Source organism: Molossus molossus, unplaced genomic scaffold (genome assembly GCF_014108415.1).
Source record: "Molossus molossus isolate mMolMol1 unplaced genomic scaffold, mMolMol1.p scaffold_m16_p_5, whole genome shotgun sequence".
Classification (NCBI taxonomy): domain Eukaryota; kingdom Metazoa; phylum Chordata; class Mammalia; order Chiroptera; family Molossidae; genus Molossus; species Molossus molossus.
The window spans coordinates 1,303,848-1,324,787 of record NW_023425388.1 but is presented as its reverse complement, the minus strand read 5'-3'; the positions used below and the strand labels follow the sequence as shown (position 1 = coordinate 1,324,787).

At 60.3% G+C, this 20,940-nt stretch overlaps 1 protein-coding gene across 2 annotated transcripts in view; it reads left to right on the top strand.

The window, feature by feature from the left end:
- TIAM1 (TIAM Rac1 associated GEF 1) overlaps positions 1–20,940 on the top strand; it is a 151,497-nt gene that overhangs the window by 93,311 nt on the left and 37,246 nt on the right. For both annotated transcript variants that reach the window (XM_036243252.1, XM_036243253.1), the window contains 6 exons: positions 852–926; positions 3,464–3,634; positions 6,931–7,035; positions 12,329–12,410; positions 16,519–16,605; positions 20,094–20,318. In XM_036243252.1, the coding sequence (XP_036099145.1) occupies positions 852–926; positions 3,464–3,634; positions 6,931–7,035; positions 12,329–12,410; positions 16,519–16,605; positions 20,094–20,318 (745 nt within the window). The remainder of the gene's footprint in view (positions 1–851; positions 927–3,463; positions 3,635–6,930; positions 7,036–12,328; positions 12,411–16,518; positions 16,606–20,093; positions 20,319–20,940) is intronic.

The following is a 20,940-nucleotide window of genomic DNA, read 5'->3' as shown; positions in this document are numbered from 1 at the left end:
AGTCCTTGCAAATGGACAAAAATCACATGTTTCTTCTTTTTTAAATTTTTTCCCCTTAATTGATTTTAGAGAGAGAGGAAGGGAGAGGGAGAGAGACAGAAACATGGATGAGAACATCGATCAGCCGCCTCCTGCAGGCCCCCCACTGGGGATGGGCCCACAACCTGGGCATGTGCCCTGACCGGGAATCGAACGGGCGACCCCTTGGTGCATGGGTGACGCTCAGCCCCTGAGCCACACCGGCCGGACAGTTGTGTTTCTGGATCTCGTTGGCTCTGGGACGAAGGCTGTTTCTGGATCTCGAGGATTAATTGCTCTCACAGTGGCCGCCGGGCTGAGCCGAGCAGAGCGGCCCTCTCAGCCCCGTCTCCGGGCCCTGAGCTCCGAGTGTGCCCTCACCCTCGCCCTCGGTCACATCTTCACGTTAGAAGGACTTCACTTCCGGGAATAGACAGACTTCTGTGTTGTGTAATTAAAAAGCCTTCTCTCTGGCGTGGTTAAAACCCACATCAGTGTGCCGCCCGTGTCCCCTCCGGAGCTGGAGAAGCGAGCTGATTGTTCCGGAGCGATCTCGGACCAGGGATCTGAGTCCGCAGCAGCAGCCCCTCGGCGTGAACGGCTCCGGCGCGTCGCTCTTGCGGTTCACTTTTCACTGCAGTGCGTCATGCAGACGCCAGAGCGGACTTTGTAAACCGTCGGCGGTGCGGGCGGGGTTCTAGGGCGAGGGCCGTGCTCTGCGTGGTCTGTTTCCGAAGATTCCTGCACGGCGGGGACGGGGGGGATCCGAGCATCTGACGCTCGCTCAGCCGCCGTTGCCCCCGGATTTCTCACACGACACTGTTGTGTTGCAGGTGTTCGGGGAGGGGCCGGACGCCGTCAAGCAGTCCTTAGAGGGCGTGTTCGATGACGCCGTCCCAGATGGCAAGGTAAAAATAAACGCCTGCGTCTTTTCCGAAAGCACCACGGATGCCCCCGTGCGACACGATGGGGTGGGTTCTGGGCACCCTCGAATGAGTAGACTCGGTATTCCACGCCGGAACGATTCGTTCTTTAAAGTTGGCCAGCACGTCCACGGGAGGTGGCATTTTACGTTTGAAACGTGGCTGTTCGGCCCTGGCCGGTTTGGCTCAGCGGTTAGAGCGTCGGCCTGCGGTCCGGAGAGACCCGGGTTCGGTTCCCGCTAAGGGCATGTACCTCGGTTGCAGTTTGTCCCCGGCCCTGCTTAGTCATGTGGGTGGCAGCCACTCGATGTGTCCCTTTCACGTCGATGTTTCTGTCTCTCTCTCTCTCTCTCTCCTACTCTATCTGAACAAAAAATGGAAAATCCTCGGGTGAGGATAAAAAAAATAATAATAAAAAAATAAAACGTAGCTGTTCGGACATGCTCCTGCAGGTGTTACCTTTTCAGGACTTGTCCTTTGAACGTGAGTTTCCATCCAGAACGTGAGGGGAGACGTGGGGTCTGGGAGCTGAAGGTTTCATGCGCTTGCTAGTTCGTTCTGTGCAGCGTCCCCCGCAGAGGTGAGGCCCCCCCACCCACACACATGCCAGTTTATTACCATTAGTTCCAAAGAGCTCTTCTGATAGTTGGTTCTTTAAAAAACAAACACAACATTCCCCCCAAAACGGCATTTGCCTCTGCAGACAAGTATTCAGGGAACGGATTACAGACTTGGATCAGCCTCGTGCTTGGGTTTAAAAGCGGCATTCAAACCGCTTGGATTAAAGGCCCATGGAGAATTTTAATTTTTTTCTAGGCCGCTTTTTTTAGCCTCTAAATAAACAGACACCCCGAGTTTTAAGACCCTAACAGTGGCGCCAGCAGCCTCTTTATTCAGCGCCGTGGTGCTGCGACCTTGGGGGTTGCTGGTTCTCAGACTCGGGTCGTGCGGCAGGATCCAGCCCTGGTGGCCTTGCAGCCGTCGGTGGTGGCCAGCGGGGGCCCAGAGCCACGCTTGGATGGCTGAGCCCCTGAACCCAAGCGGGGCGGGGCGGGGCGAGGAGAGGGGCCATTTTCCCTCTCCGACCCAGACCCTCCCGGTGACGTGTCCTCACCGAGCAGAGGCAGCTGCCCTGGCGAGTGTCTGTCCCTGCGTTCTCCGCGCGCCCGTGTCCGATGAATTCGGGTCGCTGGACCTGCTGCGGTTCAGGCGCGGTGGCCATTTCTGAAGTCAGCGTGTTCACCTCGCTCCGCACACATTCCGTGTTGGGGTGTCCACTCCGGGCACAGGTGCTGGACACTGCCCCCGTGTTTCCACTGGGTCTCTGTGTCGCTTTTTAGTTTTTCCCTTTTTCCCAGGATCCTCCCTGCCCCACTTCTGGGCTGGGAGTCCTGTTCCCAAGGGGCTCGGAGATGCAGAAGGTGGGCTGAGGGCCCAGGGCGGGGCGGGCGGGAGGCCTCGGTCTCGTCTGGGTTGGGACGGGTCCTTGTCCCGGGCCTCGGCGTGTCTGCAGAGGCAGGGCTGAGCGGTCTCCTGCGTGGAGTGGAGAGTGGTGGCCTCTAGGAGAAGTGTCTGCCCCCTTCTGGGGACGCTCTGTCGTGCGTGGGACTTGTGACGGGGCCGCTTCAGCTTCTGTTGGGGAACTTGCTTCTCCCTGTAACTGGCTGCTTCCAGCCTGTCCTTGGTCACCTGTAGGCGCGTCTCTGCCTGGTTCTAGCCCAGCGGCCGAGGCGGGCTCCTGAGCGTGTGCTGAGGCCCGGGGCTGCCTTCAGCCGCCGAAGCCTGACGTAGTTCTCGCTTTGCCTGCCTCAGACGGGCTCCCGCATGTCATGGCCCTGGGCCGCCTCCTACTTTGGCTGCCGAGCGTGCTTGGATAGGACCAGCTGCCACGTGTCCATGAGACACGTCCCTGCGGCCCACAGACTCGCTGCTTGTCCCGGCCCTCGGGCGGAGGCGCAGCCTCGGGAGGCCCCCAGGCAGGTCCCCACGCTCCTCCCCGAGGGACTCTGACCGCCCTGGCCCTCCTGTGGTGCTAGAGGTGCCATTGGAGCAAGGGTGATGCTGCTTGTGAATAGACGGCCCCGGGGCGTCATCCTAACCCTTCCCTCGGCCTCGTGGTTGCCTCTGAAACGTGGAGCTCATGTGGCAGAGTCCTCGCTGGGGGGGTTCTCTGCTCTGAGTTTGGACTGGGTTTATCGGAGAACTGATGGCAGTACACCTGAGCTGCTGGGTCAGATCTCTCCCTCTCTCCCTCCTCCTCCTCCCTTCCTTTCAAATTTCCGTGCCCACTCATTCATGCATGTGGGCCTGTGGGTGTCCTGGGGCAGGTGTGAGGTCTCAGGACCCCTGCCCCCCATAGTGCTCCTTCTCAGCACCTCCTCCCTCCCTGAGGAGCCCCTTGTCCTTCACCCCTGCACCCCCTCTGCACGGGGCCTTTGCAGGAACAGACAGTCCCTGTGCCCCGGGACCTGGGATCGCTGGACGCCCCTGTGGCCCGCGGCTGACTGTGTTCCTTGTTGTAGCTGGAGAAGGAGATGGGCTTACCCAGCGTCCACCAGCAGACTCCCGACTGCGACCTCTGGGCCCATGAGCGCTTCACTCCGTCCTGGTTCTGTCTGCCCAGCAACCAGTCTGCGCTGACGGTCGTGCGCCCGGGAGACACTGCGCGGGACACGCTGGAGCTGATCTGCAAGGTGAGGCCTCTGGGGGCTGGCGTCTGGGGGAGCGGGGCGCCTCGGGCTTCAGGGTGCAGCTCGGATCCCTGTGATCGGGTGAGGCCTCTGGGGGCTGGCGTCTGGGGGAGCGGGGCGCCTCGGGCTTCGGGGTGCAGCTCGGATCCCTGTGATCGGGTGAGGCCTCGGGCTGGCGTCTGGGGGGAGCGGGGCGCCTCGGGCTTCGGGGTGCAGCTCGGATCCCTGTGATCGGGTGAGGCCTCGGGCTGGCGTCTGGGGGGAGCGGGGCGCCTCGGGCTCTCGGGGTGCAGTTCGGATCCCTGTGATCGGGTGAGGCCCCGGGCTGGTGTCTGGGGGGAGCGGGGCGCCTCGGGCTCTCGGGGTGCAGCTCGGATCCCTGTGATCGGGTGCAGCAGCAGCAGTTCTTCGCCTTTGGGGCCAGGTTGTTTTCTGTTAAGCAGCGTCTTCCACAGTGTGTATTTGGTCTGTGCTCCGCCCACGGGCTCACCCCAGAGCCTTCAGAGAGATGAGGTGAAGAAGCAGCGGAGAGGAGACTCTTTCTCCAGAATCTGGAAGAATCCCCGTCACCCTCTCGGCCTCGGCCTTCAAGTCTGCTCTGCACACTTGCAGTGTGTGTGTGTGTGTGTGAGTGTGTGTGTGGGGTGTGTGTGAGTGTGTGTGTGTGTGTGTGTGTGTGGGGTGTGTGTGGTATGTATGGGGGGGTGGGGGTGTCTGTGACTGGTCCTGATTGGAAACTGATTCTCTGTGGGCGTCTTTGGGGAAAACCTGAAGTTGATGTAAGTGTGTCATCTGTGATGGAAATTTCTCTCCTTTGCACGTAATTCCATTTATAGTTTTAGTTTCAGTGCTGAACGGTGAGCTCCCTCCCCCTCACCTCGATCTGTAGGAACTTCTGTCCTTTCCGAGGGGGGCCTGGCTCCGACCCCCCCGAGGGTGTGCAGGCGACTGGCTCAGGGAGGGAGAGGCAGGAAGGCGCCCTGCCCGTGCTCAGCTCTCACACCGTCAGCGGCATTGGCGCCTCTGGGGTTGTCATCAGGTCTGGGAAGGAGGGCCACTGCCCATTAAACAGGCGGACAAGGTGAGGCTCAGAGGCCTCAGTCCCCTGCTGTGGCTCACATCACAGTGCAGAGGGCGAACCCATACCTGGCTGCTCCCCTCTGAGCCAGGAGGGGTCAGACCCGGTCGGCATCAGGAAGGTCCGTAGACACATCCTCGGGAGTGAGCTGTCTCCCTGGGGCCAGAGCGGGGAAGTAGAGATGTTTCCTGGCACAATTCTGTCCAGGAGGGAGCTGATGGACCCCGTGGCCAGTGCAGGACTCACTACCCTGTGTCCTGGAAACCCCGAGTCTCCCCACCTCCGCAGTCTCAGGGCTGAGCTCGGACAGTCAGCAGTCTTGGTGGTTTTTAAACAAACCACTAGGGCCTTTGTCAAGAACAGAACATGGCTCTTCCTGTGAGCAGGCCACGGGGTCTGGGGTCTGGGCCACGGGGGTCTTGGGCCGTGTCCCGAGGAGAAGGTGGAGAGGCCTAAGACCAGCCCAGCGTGGGGTTGAAACAGACGCCACGCCATCGCGTGCTTTGGATCCTTCCTGTGCATGCGTGGCAGTGTTCTGAAGACAGTGGTCTCGTTTTGTTCCCATTTTGTCATTTTATGGCACAAAATCCGTCCATCGGGGATTTCTGCATTCTTTTACTTAGCGATTAGCACATTGGCTAGAGAGCATGCGTCGTCCAGAGCTGTGTGGGCGAAGGTGTCGGGCGTAGGGGCCAGCAGGCTCCACTCCCGGGCAGTGCCCACGGCCGTGGACTCGGTCGGGCAGGGGTGGAGTTAGGGCAGGGTTTTCCCGTAACACTGACGGGTGGGAAATGGATGGCGAGTGGGGAGTACGATGGCCCGATTCCGATGGCGTTCGAGCTTTTGCCTGGATAGAAACGGAAGGAAGGGGGGCACTAGGTGTCTGCATCTCAGTGCTGGGACCTGCTGCCTAGAAGCGTCTGCCTTCCTCACCGGGAAGACTTCCGACAGCATCGTCAGGGCCTGCGTCCCTGCACCACGAGGGTCACCCCGCCCAACTGTCCGTGGAGCCCCGGCTCGTAGTCCCAAAACAAGGAAAAGCAGACAAAAACAGTATGTTTTGGGACAAAGTTTATGTCTCACGAGTTGAAAAACGGAAAACTTGGGTGTGCACTTGAGAAGTACCGGGCCCTGGGTGCTCACCCCGGTGGAGTCGAGTACCCGGCGAGCTCGGAGCCAGGCGCCTGAGCGCGGCCGCTGCTTTGGAAAACACTACGGATGCTACGGGAGCTGGTTTCCCTCCTCGGAGGGTCACAACGAGGACTTTTGGTGTGAGGGGATCTTATGCGTCCGGAGGATTTCAGGCCTATGTAAGAGGGGAGAATAACCCACGCCTGGCGAGCTCGCTCTGGGGTCTCCAGTGATGGAGTTCTGTTCCCCGAGTCTGCCCCAGCCCGGCGCTGAGGACTGTGGGAGCAGACTCCAGACGCCGCTCTCCGTCTGCCGCACCTGTGCACCGCGTCTCCGGGCGATGAGGGGGCCGGATCGCAGCACCTGCTGGCGGCCACGTCGGCGCGGCCACGGAGCGCTCGGAGGGCATCTTCGCCTTCCCTCGTCTGCTGGCTGCGTGTCGCCGACTCTGAAACGGTGTCGCTCAGAGATCAGTCCTCAGATGGTGGGACCGGCCGGGAGGAGCCTGGGAGTCCGCGTCCGTCCGCGGCTGTTTGACTCGTTTGCTTGGGCGAGCGGCGCAGTGCGTTTCCGGAGCTGGACGCATGCCTGTCGGCGCTGCCCCGCGGGAGTCCCGCCCTCGGGTGTACACAAGTAAGACCGGGACCCGGATGTCCTGTCCTCACGTGGACTCGCTTACAAATGAACTGTTGACAGCGTCCTGCGTGGCTGAAAACACAGTGTGGCCTTGGTACCGCTTCCCCTTCAGTGCCCCTGGCCGCCTTCTCCCCCTTCCGCCCGGGTCACCTCTGTGTGTTTGGAATGATGTCCGAGGGCCGCTGTGTTCCGGTGGGTTTCGTGCCAAACCCGCGTTCAAGAGTGTCCGTGACTCAGAGAGGCAGAAGTGGGCTGGGAGGGGCTGTGGCGTGTTGGTGGTACGTGCGGTGACGGTCATCTGGGTTTCAGGTGGACACCTTCTAGGAAGGACAGAGACCTCGTACTCCGCCCCTGCGCCAAGGGCCTCTGCCGTTCTCGGGGATCCCGAGAGGTGTTGGCGCGGTGCCGTGGCTCCTGTTGACGACTGTTTTCCCTTCTGTCCTCTCTGTCCCAGGCTCACCAGCTGGATCACTCCGCCCATTACCTGCGTCTGAAATTTCTCATCGAGAACAAAATGCAGGTGTACGTGCCGCAGCCCGAGGAGGACATCTATGAGCTGGTAACGTGTGTGACCGTGGGGTGGTTTTCACATTGCACGTGGGCTCCTGCTGCTGGTGGGGGTGGGGCGGAGCGGATTCTCAGCAGGCACCTGTGTGGCGTGGGCGTGGCTCGGCGTGGCCTTTCTGCAGGGTGGAGGAGCCACCTGTCTGGGCAGGGAGCCGGGCGGAGCTGCTTCCCCGGGCTCGCGGGGCGTGGTTCTCGGTGCCACTCAGACCAGCTGGCCGTGGACAAACACTGACTCCAGTTCTGTGTGACTCTCCCTGCACGAGACTCGGGGGTTGAGTCCTGTTGAGTGAAACAGCTGCCCTTCACTGACCTGTCCCACAGCCTTTTGTAGTTACATTTGTGTCGATTCCTGGAGCAGACCCGATGTCGCTGTGGGACTTGCGTTCTTGGCTACGTCTGGGCTGTGTATCATCTCTGCTCCTTCCTGGTTGTGTGGTATTGGGGCACAAGTGAGGCGATGATATCACTCTCTGGGGTTTTTGTAAAGATAAGCGGTAATGAGCCCTGGCTAGTTTTGCTCAGCGGTTAGAGCATCGGCCCAAGGACCAAAGGGACTCGGGTTCGATTCCCAGTCAAGGGCATGTACCTGGGTTGCAGGTTTGATCCCCGGCCTCGGTGGTCAGGGTCATGCGGAAGGCAACCAATCAATGTGTCTCTCTCATATCGATGTTTCTTTTCCTCCCTCCCTCCTACGCTCTCTAAAAATCAGTGGAAAAATATCCTCGGGTGAGGATTAACAACAGCAACATCACAAAGTAACGGTCTGCCTAGTAGCTGCTCCATAAATGGTCGTCACGGCAGCAACCGTGACACGTTCCTGTTTTGTTAGCCAAATGGTGCGTTTCCAGTTCCGGGACAGGGACGTGGGGCCTCTTCTTGGAGTTTGTACTTAGTCATCCCTCCGGGGCCACCGGGCTGCCCTCCACGGAGCTGCACGTGGTAACTGTCACCGCACAGAACGGGCGCCCACGCCTGGGGAGCCTCCCTGAAAGGGGAAACGTGGTTCAAAACGTAGCAGGGCTTTTGATTTTAATCAGCGCTTTTGACATCTGCCTAATGGCCAGTAAAACTCACCGGTTTTCACACTGGCCAATGAGTTCCGAGTGGATCCGGTCATGCTGTAGAACTTTCCCTCCCCCCAAAACGTGTCCTCGTGCCCTTGAAGTGTTTTCAGTGACATACGGGAGAGGCTGTGTTTCTGTGGACTCCCATCATGCCTTGCAGTGAGTGCTCAAAAGGATGGGCCCATTTTCACCGTCACGGAAACCAGTGGGAGTTAACAGAGGAACAGGCACTCTTATTGCATTTTTAAATGTTTTTACTGATTTTAGAGAGGAAGGGAGGGACAGAGGGAGGGAGGGAGGGAGAGAGAGAGAAACAAACATCAGTTGGTCGCCTCCTGCACACACCCTGGCCAGGGACTGAACCTGCAACCTGGGCACGTGCCCTGACCGGGAATTGAACCGGTGACCTTTTGGTCCACGGGACGATGCTCAACCACTGAGCCACCCAGCCAGGGCAGGAGAGGGCAGGGAGAGGCTGATTTCTTCCTTCTCGGGCTTTGGGAAAAGACCTGGCGTTTTGCTTTCTGAACAGAGGAAAGAAAACCCTTGTCTTACTTAGAAAGGGTACGTGCTTTGCTGACGACGTTGGAATAGCCGTGAGATCCTATACTTTGCGTCTCGGGGCCAGTGACTCTCTCCCGCCCTGAGTGACAGTGGTCACATCTGACCAACTTCCTTGACCGTCACGTCCGCCACACAGGTGCCTGGGACGAGTGTTGGAAGTGGGGTTACTCACTTCTTCAGTGTTGGCCATGGTGGAGTCTCCTCCAGTATAACAGACTGAGTGTCTGCATATTGTAATTTTGTAAAGACTATGTTATAAGGAGACCATGGTGTTCTTTCTTTTTTGTTTTAATCCTCACCCAATGATATTTTCTCATTAAATTAAAAAAATTGTTTTTCTTTATTGAGTTTAGAGAGAGAGGAAGGGAGAAGGGGAGAGATGGAAACATCGATGAGAGAGAACATCGATTGGCCGCCTCCTACATGCTCCCCACTGGGGATCGGGCCCACAATCTGGGCCTGTGCCCTGACCGGGAATCGAACTGGCAACCTCTTGGTGCAGGGTCGACATTCAACCACTGAGCCACACCGGCCGGGCTCCATTGAATTTTTGTAGATAGAATGGGAAGGAGGGACATAGGCAGGGGGAGAGAGAGAGACAGACATCGATGTCAGAAGACACATCAATTGGTTGCCTCCCACACAACCCTGACAGGTGTGGGGATCAAACCCGAAACCCTTGAACCCGAAACCCTTGACCGGGAGTCGAATCCAACACTCTTCGGTCTGAGCCAAACCGGCCAGGGCTAGGGTGTTCTTTCTTAACTATTGCAAACGGGCCCCATTGTAGCTGCTCGGGTACTGGGATACACCCCCCAAAATTTCTGTTCCTTCTAGAAGTGACATACGAGTTTGTGGACAGACACTAAAACATGTAAACAATGTGTACTTTAGGGGGTGTAAGCGCTTGGAAAGAAAGAGTTTAGGCCGAGGGGGTGGGGCGTCCGGAAGCGGCTGTTCTGCTCTCTCAGACCTGATGCTGGAACCGCAGGTGAGCGAGCAGACAGGTGTTTGGGAGGAAGGTGTGGGCAGGGTCCCTGGGCAGGTAGTGAGCAGGCTGGGGGTCTGGGACTCAGGAGATGGTGGGGAGGGGAGCAGGGAAATCTCGGGCCAGGACACACGTCCCTGCTGCTGCTCTAGGGGCTTGCGGGCGGCTGTGCCGCGGGGCCTCAGGGCGCAAGAGCAGCCGGGACAGACAGGAGGCCGCCAGCCGACGGTCAGGCTGTGGGTGACGGTGGCTCGGACCGGAGCATTCCAAGGAGACCTGGTAACAGATGGTCACGGTCGTATCGTAACTCAGGTGCTGAGAAATCAAGTTATTGCTTCAACTCCGATGGCCTTTGAGCCTGGCTGTTGGAAAGAGGAAATCGTTAGTGATTTGGTGAAATGAAAGGGCGTGTACGACATCGTCAAAGGTGTTTGCGTGCGAAACGACTGAATTTCAAACCTTCTAGTTTCGGGTATTGTGGGGACACGGAAAACACACCTTCAAACACAGACCCTTCTTGAAATGTGACATGTTCTATCAGCGCTTATTAAGCTGAATTCCAGTGTCATTTGATTTTGCGCTGAACAGAAGTCGGGGTACTTGTCCGAATTCTCCCCATCGGACCACACAGTCCTTATTCAGAAATCGGTTTATTCGGGCACATGGAAGAGAAGGCGGGGTCTCTGTGTCCACTGTTTTAGGGCGTTTGACAGGTGGCAGGTGTCTGAGGTTGGTAGACGCACCTAAAGACCAGTCAGAGTGGGAGGGGCCCTGTGGAGAGCAGGACAGTCCGCACAGGGCTCTGCCGGCCTTGGGAAGACCCGACGGAGGGGTGAGGACAGGGATACACCTCCACCTAGTGGAGGAGGCTGGCTGACTCTCAAGGAGACTGGAAAACGTCAGACTCGGGCCCCAGATAAGTTACACCGACGTTGTTGGACTGACATTCCGTGGCGTTACGAGATACATTGTATACTTCACCACATTTGATACTTACCATTCCGGTAAACGTATTTTCTGAACTGAAGATCAGTATTATAACCGATTTCTTCTCATTTCAGAATTTATTTGTATAAAAATGTTCTGTAAAGCGTAACAGTAAAACCCCATTAGGTAATGCCCTTAACTCACTGCATTTGGTGGGAGTTACATGGGATGGGGTGCTGAGGCGCGGGCTTGTGGCCGAGTCCCCAGCCCCCACCTCCCTGGGCTTCCCCGCAGAGACCGGCTTTCAGTCTTCGGACTCCCGATGGTTAAGCTCACCTGCCACCTGTCAGACGCCCTAAAACAGTGGACAGAGAGACCCCGCCTTCTCTTCCATGTGCCCGAATAAACCGATTTCTGAATAAGGACTGTGTGGTCCGATGGGGAGAATTCGGACAAGTACCCCGACTTCTGTTCAGCGCGAAATCAGATGACAGTTTAAATACCCTCAGGAGCCCCTGCACGGTCAGTTCTGGGACCTTGGTCACCAGTTGGGAGGGGCCGTCAGCAAGGGTGCCCCTCCCGCTGGCATCCGGTCCCCGCAGGACGGGGCTCGGACCCCTTGCCCACCCGGCAGGCGGCCCCATGTTTTCAGCGGTAGAGCGGGGCGCCCCGCTGTGCGAGAGAGCGAGTGTGGCGACCGGGGTCCCTGTTCATGACGACCACGGCGCCAGGCGGACGGGAGTGAGGTGTCCACTGGGTTCACGGAAACGAAATGTCCAGTGTGGGCAGTTTCTCTCACCCCGTTCCCAGGCTTTCTCGAGGTCTCGAGTTGACTGAAGTGCGTGCGGACGTTTCCTCGGTGACGTTGGCCTCATCCCGCGGCTAGCGGAGGGCGTCCCCTGGGTACGGAACGGCTGCCCGTGACGCTCGGGCGCAGGTGTGGACAGGAGGGAACGCGGATGCAGAGACCGCGGCTGTTTCCACGGATCCCACGGCTGGGTCTCGGTGGCCGCCTCTGATCCCTTTCCTCGGATATTTATTTAATTAGTTAATATTTTATCCAAGTAACTTGGTTAATAGCGTGATGTACGTGTCAGGTGCTCACCATCATAATTCGTTAGCTTTATTTTTGTTATTTTTTTTTTAAATTCTTTTGTTTTCTTAATTGAATTTTTAGAGAGAGGGAGAGAAACATGGATGTGAGAGAGAAACATCGATCAGCTGCCTCCTGCGCGCCCCCTACTGGGGATCGAGCCCACAACCCGGGCCTGTGCCCTGACTGGGGATTGAACTGGGACCCCTCAGTCCCTGGGATGACGCTCAGTCTATTGAGCCACACCGGCCGGGCTGACGGTTGGCTTATACACCGTGGTGTGCTCACCACCAAATGCCCGATTCCCATCCAGCCTCGTCCTGAGTTTACCAATCTCACTTCCAGGACTGGAGATTGTCAACAACCTCAGTATTGTTTTCGGGTCTATGATAACCGAGGGCTGAGAAAAGACAGCTCGAGTCACTTGGAGCTGTGCCGAGGAATGATCTAGAAGCCGGGACTGTTGCCGGGTCTGGGAGCATGGGCTGCAGGTTCCCACGCTGGCTCCAAAGGGCGGTGGGAACACCCCGGGCTGTGACGAGCGCGTGTCCGAGCGTCCGTCGTGAGAAGACAGATTTCCAAAAGGAGGGCTGTTTCTGAAACGTATCTGTCGTGAAACCCTAATTGGACTCTTCTTTGTGATTTTCAGCTGTACCAAGAAATTGAAATTTGCCCCAAAGTCACTCAGAGCATCCAGGTGGAGCGGTCGGACACAGCCGGCGAGAATTACGGTGCGTTTGTTCTTCGATCGTGGGTGTGTTCCAGGTAGAGCTGCCCCGTGCTCAGGTCCCGTTCGGTGAGGCACTTTGCGGCCACTCGAGATCGGGACCGCCGGCCTGTCTGGGAGCTCGTGCCGTGAGGGCCGCCCACGGGGCCAGGACGTGAGCTTCCCGTGGCATGACTCGAACCCTTGGCGCTGTGCTCTCATTCAAAAGGAGATAGGTTTATTGGGAGTCGATCATTTGTAATACGATGGACCCCACTGTGAAGACATTCCGCATTTCTCCCCCCAAAGCACGCAATATGCTCCGTCCCCCCACACATAATGTTAGATGAACTTGTCGGGGTGCTGTGGGGGGTCCCTGAGACCACCCTCATGCTCGCAGACTCACCGAGGACCCACGGGCCTCAACACGTGGTCATGGTCGAGACTGTGACTTATTCCAGGACATCTGTGCGAGGCAGTGTTCGTAAAGGAGACAGGCCCCCGGGGGACGTCCCAGGAAGTGGGCGCCAGCCTCCAGGGGCCTTTCCACAGGGGCACAAGACGTCCTGACCCCCACAGCGGGCTCTGACCATGTGACATGTAGAGCCACGGAGGCAGACCCTCTTGCTGGCGTGGGCCACAGCTCCAGACTCCCCGAGGAGAGCAGGTGTTCGAATCCGCCGCAGGGGAGGGCGTTGGGAGCCCTCCAGGACCACGTTCCCGGGAGCCAGCCGGGGGCAGCCCTGGAGGCAGGCCGGCGTGGGGCCTGCTACGCTGACGCTCTCGACCACACCGTGGTCTGCGTTCTGGCCGAGTTAAAGACGGTGACTGGCTTTGCGTGGCCTCTGTGTGTCTTGGTGTCAGCGGGGCTGGGTTCCAGGACCCCCAAGGGCGCCAGAGGCTGAGATACTCAAGTCCCGTGTGTAAATGGGGGATATTTGCAGGTCGCCTGACATCCTCCCTTCTTTCCATCCTGCCTGTTTGGGGTGCCCAGTACCACGCAGGTGCGGTGTGTGGAGCTGTTGTACGGTGTTGTGTTTAGGGATCCGTGTCCTGGGATGTTTTCTTGTTTGAGTGTGTTTGACCTGCAGCGGGTCGAATTCATGGGGTCGAACGAGGGCTACGGGCCGACTGCGCCCGGTGACGCCCAGCAGCGAAGGGCGTGGCACTCCCATCATGTCACGTGGACCGAGCAGTCTGGAGGATTTAAACGGGCTTCCTCTCCCGCCCCTCCGTCCACCTCGGTGCAGGACGGTCAGGCCATGTCCTGAAATCGGTTCCCTCAGCCACGTGGTGGGCTGAGCGTGGTCCCCAGGCCTCCAAGGGGAAGACTTGTTGTTCTAGCCGCTGAGCCTCCCTGTCCTCCGGGAGCGTCCACCGGCACCGTCCTGTCCCAGGTGTCTGCCTGGTCCCCGCCCTGAGTTCCTGTGTTTCCTGGGCTCCGGGCGTGCGTGCCACTCTGCGTGACATTGCCAGAGCTTGTCCTCAGCTGAGGTCGGTGCGTTGTCTCCTGCTGATGCCCCTCACGGCTTGTCGTCTTGGCATCCTCACGCGGTTGCATCGCTTCCTTCGATCTCCCGGCCACTGTCCCCGTTGCCACGGGTGGGCCTGTGGGCCGTTGTACCTGACCGTGGACACGGGTGCACACGGAAGAACCCCAAGGGCGCAGCGCTGTGTGCTGGGATTGGAAGCCGCTGCTCCGTTTGGGGGAAGAAGCTGCCTGGAATGTCCCCGTTCCTGTCACCGTGTCTCCGTCTCCTCAGAGCAGTGCGGTGTAGGAGCTGAGACCTCACTTGTGTGTCGGTGTTGTGATGGTTGTGATCCCTCCCCCGGCGCACAGGGCTGGCGTCTGGAAGCAGAGGCTGCCGGGACCCCGAGACCCCAGGGGTGTGTGCCGTGCAGCCGAGCGTGGGGGCCGGCGTCCTGCCCGCCTGGTGGGGGCCTGCATGGAGCTCAGTGCTGCCCCCATTTCCAAACGGTGGCTTCCAGCTGAGGGTCTCCCACAGGGGCCTGTGACTGTCCTCAGCCCTCGTCCCCAGCACGGAGATGCCCCACCCGCTGACCAGTCCCTCCCGTCACTCAGATCCACACCGGGTTCCCCCTGCCCAGGGGGAGTCCCAGTCATTTCAGGCTGGGTGTCTCCTCCCCTCATTATTACTTTAAAAAAAATTTTTTTTAAAAATGTTTTTATTATTTAAAGAGAAAGGAAGGGAGAAAGAAATAGAAACATTGATGTGAGAGAGAAACATCGATCGGCTGCCTCCTGCACGCCCCCCACTGGGGATTGAGCCTGCGACCCAGGCACGTGCCCTGACCGGGAATCGAACTGGGACCTCTCAGTCCCTGGGACGACGCTCCATCCACTGAGCCACACTGGCCGGGCTGTTATTACCTTTGGATTATTAAAAAAGAGACTGGAGCCCTGTCCGGTGTCGCTCAGCGGTTAGAGCATTGGCCTGAGGATCAGAGTCCCAGGTTCGGTTCCCGCGAAGGGCACGTACCTCGGTTGCAGTTTGTCCCCGGCCCCGGTTGGGGTCATGTGGGTGCCAACCAGTCGATGTGTCCCTTTCACGTCGATGTTTCTCTCTGTCTCTCTTCCCTGCTCTCTCCCTCCCGCTCTATCTGAAGATAAATGCAAAAGTGTCCTCGGGTGAGCATAGAAAGATATAAAGAAAAGAAAAGAAATAGAGACCGGAGCAGGTGACCCCGGCGTGTCCACCACTCTGTCTTCAGGTGGTGTGCGCTCTCGGCACCCCCCCCGTCCTGACACCGTCCACCCCAGCTGGCCCCCCGCTGGTCGGCACACGCCTTTCATTTTTGATCAGAAAAACAGTTTACTCTCAGAAGTTACAGACGGGCCACATTTCCGAAAGGAGCTGCCTGTGTTTGGGTGAATTCACCCACTTTTTCCACTGACGCAGCCGGGATTCTGCATCCTTGGGGGTTTCTGGAAACGTCATCTGAAAGTTACAAGTCGCTGTATGAATGGAATTCAAAATAAGAGAATAAAACGAAGACTTTGGAAAGTCCGCAGGGCGTGGCCTGGGCTCCTCGGAGGGGTTCCGATACCGCCGTGGGCGGGGGCAGCGGGTAGCGTTGCCGCGCGTGGGCCTCTGCTTCCTGGGCTGCGAGCAAACTGCACAAACAACACACGTCCGTGCCGGGCGGCTCGGGCCCCAGGCCGGCACTCACTCTCTCGGGGGCATGTGAGCCCTGTTCTCGCCCCGAAACTTTGGACAGGCCTGTGTGCGGCGGGACCTTCCCCCCAGAGCTGAAGTTAGTGGCGTCTTAACCGCTGGTTCCTTTCAGTCGCCCTTTCGGAGCGTCTGCCGAGGGCTGTCATCCCGAGGGGACATGTCGTGGGCGTTCCATTGATGGGACAAAAGATTTTACACGAGACTGTCTAGGATCGAGGTGACCAGAGCTGGTAGCCCAGGGACGGAGAACACCCACGATCCCCAAAGCACTTAATATCATGGGGCCCGTTCTGCCCTCTTTCTGAAGGATGTAGCCAAGGCCAAGCCTGAGGAGCTAGTGGGGCCCGGAGCTCAGGGTACCTGGGCCCGGATCAGGTCATCCACTCGCCTGGCAGGTGAGGTACCGGGATCCGTAGGAGACTGATCCGAAGGGACCTGCTGCTTGAACCTGTTTGCTGAGCGTTAGTCCTGCAGCAGTGTGCTCAGGGCAGGTGGTGCCGGGAGGTGAGCACCTGTGCTGGGCAGAGCCGGGGGGCGGGGGGGACCGGTGCGGCGGGGCAGGTGCGTTGGGAGCCACGCGCTCTGTGCTGTGGGGAGGAGGCCGAGGAAGGCAGCCCCGTGGCATTCCCTAGCCGCGCAGGCCTCACGAAGCACTGTCTTCCCGTTGGGCGGACAGGCAGGGTGGACAGGCAGGGTGGACAGGCAGGGTGGACAGGCAGGGAGGACAGGCAGTGTGGACAGGCAGGGTGGACAGGCAGGGTGGACGGGGAAGGGCCTGGGCCCACAGCTGCTGCTGGAGCGTCCTCTAGAGTGACGGAACACGCTGTCTCTGCTGGTGACTCGGTGTGAGCAGGAAACCAGCCGCTGCAGCCACAGGCCCTCCTGGGTCCACTCCGCGCCCCGGCTGACCCCACCTCTCTGTCTCTGTGACCCCAGGGTTCTCACTGTCCTCTGTGGAAGAAGATGGTGTTCGAAGGCTGTACGTGAACAGTGTCAAGGAAACGGGGTTAGCCTCCAAGAAAGGTACGTCACCTCGTCTGTCTGTCTGTCTGTCTGTCTCAAATTGTCGCTGGGTTTCCTCGAGTGGGCACATGAGAAGGGTCTGCCAGGTACTGCAGAGAATTTGAATGTTGCTCCCTGAGAACCCTTCCAGGGACTGTGGATAGTATTCCATCAACTCCGGAGTGTAAGAAATGACACAATTTTGGATTTTTTTTCTTCTTTATTGATTTTAGAGAGAGAGGGAGGGAGAGGGAGAGAGCGATAGAAACATCGATGAGAGAGAACATCGGCTGGCCGCCTCCTGCACGCCCCCCACTGGGGGGATCGGCCCACAACCTGGGCATGTGCCCTGACCGGGAAGCGAACCGGTGACCTCTTGGTGCAGGGTCGACGCTCAGCCACTGAGCCACACCGGCTGGACACAGTTTTGGATTTTCAGTCTAATTCCGAGTCCATTTCCCCGGGGCTGGTGGAAATTCATGCTGCCGCCCAGGACAGCACGAGGCCCCGGGCCTTCCTGGAGCAGAACCCGGGACGGCCCTCTGTGCCTCGGTCCTCGCCGTCCGAGCTGGCAGTGCCCTCACGGAGCCCACGGTGCCCCTGAGCAGGTGTGCGTGGCCGCCGCTCACGGAGGAGTCCCTGCGGAGCGAGAGCCCGGGCTCCCCACGCGGCCTGCTGTCCCCCTAGGGTGCTCTTCTGGGCTGCACCCCTGCGAGGGGAGCCCCGTCCCTCCAGCCGCTCTTTACCGTCCAGGCTGAAATGTGCCTCACGGGAGCCTGGACTGCCGCCTCCCGGGCTGCAGGAGGCCGCGGCCTCGCGCCGGGGGACTGACACCCCAGAAGTGTGCCCTCCTCCTCCTCCAGCTCGGGAGGCAGAGGCTCAGAGCCACGGTGCCGGAGGGCTCGTTGCCTCCTGGAGCCTCGAGGGGAGAACCTAGGTTCCTCAGCTCGTGGGCACATCCCCCCGTCTCTGCCTCCGTCTCCTGGCCTTCCCCGTGTGTCTGTCTGCTGTCCTGCGACCTCCTTACGGGAACACTGTTGCTGATCGAGGGTCTACCCGAATCGGAATGACCTCTGCCAGGACCCTGCTCCCAGAGACGGCCACATTCTGACGTTCCTGGTGGACGGGCATTTCAGGGGGACACTGTTGAGCCCACTGTGCTCGCCCCACACTGGGCAGGGAGGCGGGGCTGACGGTGCCTGTCATCCCCTTGCAGGGCGGTGCTTAGATCCACCCCTGCGGCGGCCAGGCGGCCCCGGCTGAATGAAAGGCCCGCAGGTGGGTCGGCATCTCAGGGGGACCGCGTCTGCCCCCCTGGGGACTGCGTCTGCCCCCCGGGGACCCCTCGGCCGCTGTTCTTCCACATCATCCGTGTCTGGTCAGCTGGGCCCTGGGCGGCGGGGCACTGGCCGGGGGCCTGGAGGAGAGGCCTGCACACTGGGCCGCGCACACGGGCGGCAGAGCGGAGACCAGAGGTGAGGTCGAGTCGCAGGTGCTCCGCTTCCCGTCGGGAGAGACGGTTCCCTTCAGGTTCCGGCCTCCCTTTTGGCCAGAGCTGGACACCTTCACAAGCTGCGCCCACGAAGTGCAGACAGGACAGGGTTTCTTCCCTTCAAACCCGGAGCCGAACCGTGTCTTCCAGCCCCGGGAGGGGGCCCGTGGGCGGGGGGGGGGGGCTGGGCCACTCTGGGTTCAGTCACATCCTGTTCAGTTCTTTGAATCCAAGATGTGGTGTCAGAGAAAACACACGGCCGTCTGCCCCCACCCTCGCGGGCCGGCTGTTCTCTGCTCATGCCGGGCACCTGTCCCGGGCTCCTTGAGGAGGCCCCGGGACTGCGGGGGCCACTGGCCTCTGGCGACAGGGCCGCCCCTCCCCCAGCCTCAGCCTGCCCACCTGCCACAGCGTCTAAGCGTGGCCTTCCCACGTTGTCGCCAGCTCCCTGCACGGCTCGTGGGACTGTGGGACACGGCCTGGCCGTCGCCCTCGGGACAGGTGGCCTCGTGGGACCCCAGCGGAGCCGGCCCAGCCTCCTTCAGTCTGTGAGCCCTCGTGGGCTCTCAGCTTGTGAGGGGCTGATGGCGCGTCCCGTGGCCCTGCCCTCCCGCCCTGCGCTCGGCTGGGCTTCCTGGGCTGTGCTCCTGTGGGTGACGGACCCCGGGGCGTGGGCGCCCTCTCTGTCGCCGTGCCGGGCTCGGCCCTGGTCCCCTCCGGGTCAGCGGAGCCGGCTGGCACTGCCCTGTGACCTCTGCCTCCCTCTGCACACGCCGCTCCTCCATGTCTCCCCTGTGTCTCCTGCGAGAACTTTGTCCTGTGGTCAAGTTCCGGACCATCAGCTAAGCTAGCCCAGCGCGGTCCCGTCTCGGGGTCCTCAGTTTCGGCCGTGGAGGTCGTTTCCATTGAGGTCACGCGCTCAGGCCCGGACACGGCCTGTCGGTCTGGGGCCACCTCGCTCCACCCCCACCAGCCACAGCGAGCCCGGACCTCGGTGCGCGTGTCTCCCGGTGTCACCTCCTCTGGTGATCGGCCGCCAGGGTGTCTCCAGGGGACTTGAAGAAACAAACGAACAAGCGCACACAGAAAACCACCACTTTCCCCAAGGACACATTTTGTATTTTCAATTCAAATGTTGGGGTGCCAAAATCTCCCTAAAATGGGCTGGTTAGCACCCCGGAATTCCACCTGCCACACGGAGAAAAACGCTCGTTTCTCTTCCGTCACCCCCTGCCCCCCGACTGTTCCTTGGCGTGTTTCATGATAGAAGCGTGGACACCCGAGTCCAGGGCCGGGATGTGGCCGTGAGGCGGCAGGGTCCTTTGTCTGCAGAATCGGGGGGGGGGGTTGGCCTGGGGCCATCGTTTCTGCACCTCATCGTGTCTCTGCCCGGGCTCGCTGCTTCCTTCAAGTTTGCTTTTCCACAGTCTGTACAGTAGTGGCCACTCCGTCAGCCGGCCGGTACCGGGGTGTCCTTCCCTTGCCTCCCCCTCCCCCTCCCCCTCCGGGAATGTTCTAGGAACAGCTCGGAGCCTGCGTCAGTCTCAGCTTCCAGGTCCCCAGCAGGCTGCTCCTTGGGTCCCACGGGGGCAGCTCTGCAGAGGCCGCGGGCCCTCCGGGACTTTCCACAAGGTGTTCTCCCCACGGTCCTGATGTGGTGACGGGGGCGGACCACAGGCGGCTCTGTAAGCTGCTGTCTGAGCGGTGTGTGCGGTAGGCGACCCTGGGCTGCCGTCGCCAGAGCGAGCTCGTTGCATTTGGGTTCATAGGAGCGATCGGGACACCCTGGTAGCCGAGCGGCACGGCTGAGCGTCTGGACACAGCACGGGCGCCGTGGTCCAAGGACCCCGGCGTCTGGGAGGGGACGCTGGCAGACGGGGAAGGAGCCAGTGTGTCCAGCTGCAGTGGCTGGAACCTCCCGGACCCGAGCCCCTGGGCCCTGCAGCCCCCCGAGGCCCTGTGCAGGGCTCCGCGGCGGCGCCCGTGGTGTGAAACAGCCTTTTCCGTCCCGTGGCAGGTCTGAGGGCAGGAGACGAGGTTCTCGAGATCAACGGTCACGCTGCCGCCTCGCTGAGCTCAGCCGCGCTCAGAGACTTCCTCTCGCAGCCCAGCCTGGGCCTCCTGGTGAGGACGCGGCCCGCGCAGGAGGGGGGCCCCCCGCTGCTGGAAAACCCGCCCCACAGAGCTGACGGCCCTGCGGACCCCGGCCAGGGCCCCCTTGCCCTGCTCGCCAGCAGCCCAGGTAAGTGGGGACCTGTGGTCGCGTGCCTGAGCCCGGGGCCGCCTGCGGACTGGACCCCACGGCTCCCCTGCTTCGGGGCTGGGTGTGCAGATGAGCTGCCTACAGAGCCTGCGTTTCTGCTGAATGTCACAGGCAGGGAGCTCTTGTTCTTGGGGGGGCACTGTTTGCTACACGTCCACCTGTCATATGGGGGGCTTCACGCTGCTGTGTGGCATTTTGGAGAAAGACCAGTGGGCGAGGCCACCATCTCAGGGCCGTGGACAGAGGCGCAGACACAGAAGTGCTGGCGTCATGGGAGACGCTGGGCTCTGGGTCCTGCCCCTGCCGTCCAGCTCCCCATCCCCCAACCACCGAGACCGCGTCCCTTCTGTGTGACCGAGGACACGGACCCCAGAGTGGACGTGCGCTCGGAGCTCTGCTTTGCTGCACTTGTCCGGAGTCCGAGGGGAGCCCGTGGGCGGAGCCCCCGCCCTGCACACCTGCTCCCTCCCTCCTGGGGACACCTGCTCCCTCCCTCCTGGGGACACCTGCTCCCTCTTCCTTCGGCAACGCTGGGCTCAACCGTGAGCACTCCCTGCCCCGAGGCTGTCCTGGGAGCCTTTGGGGCGCACCCTCCTCAGGG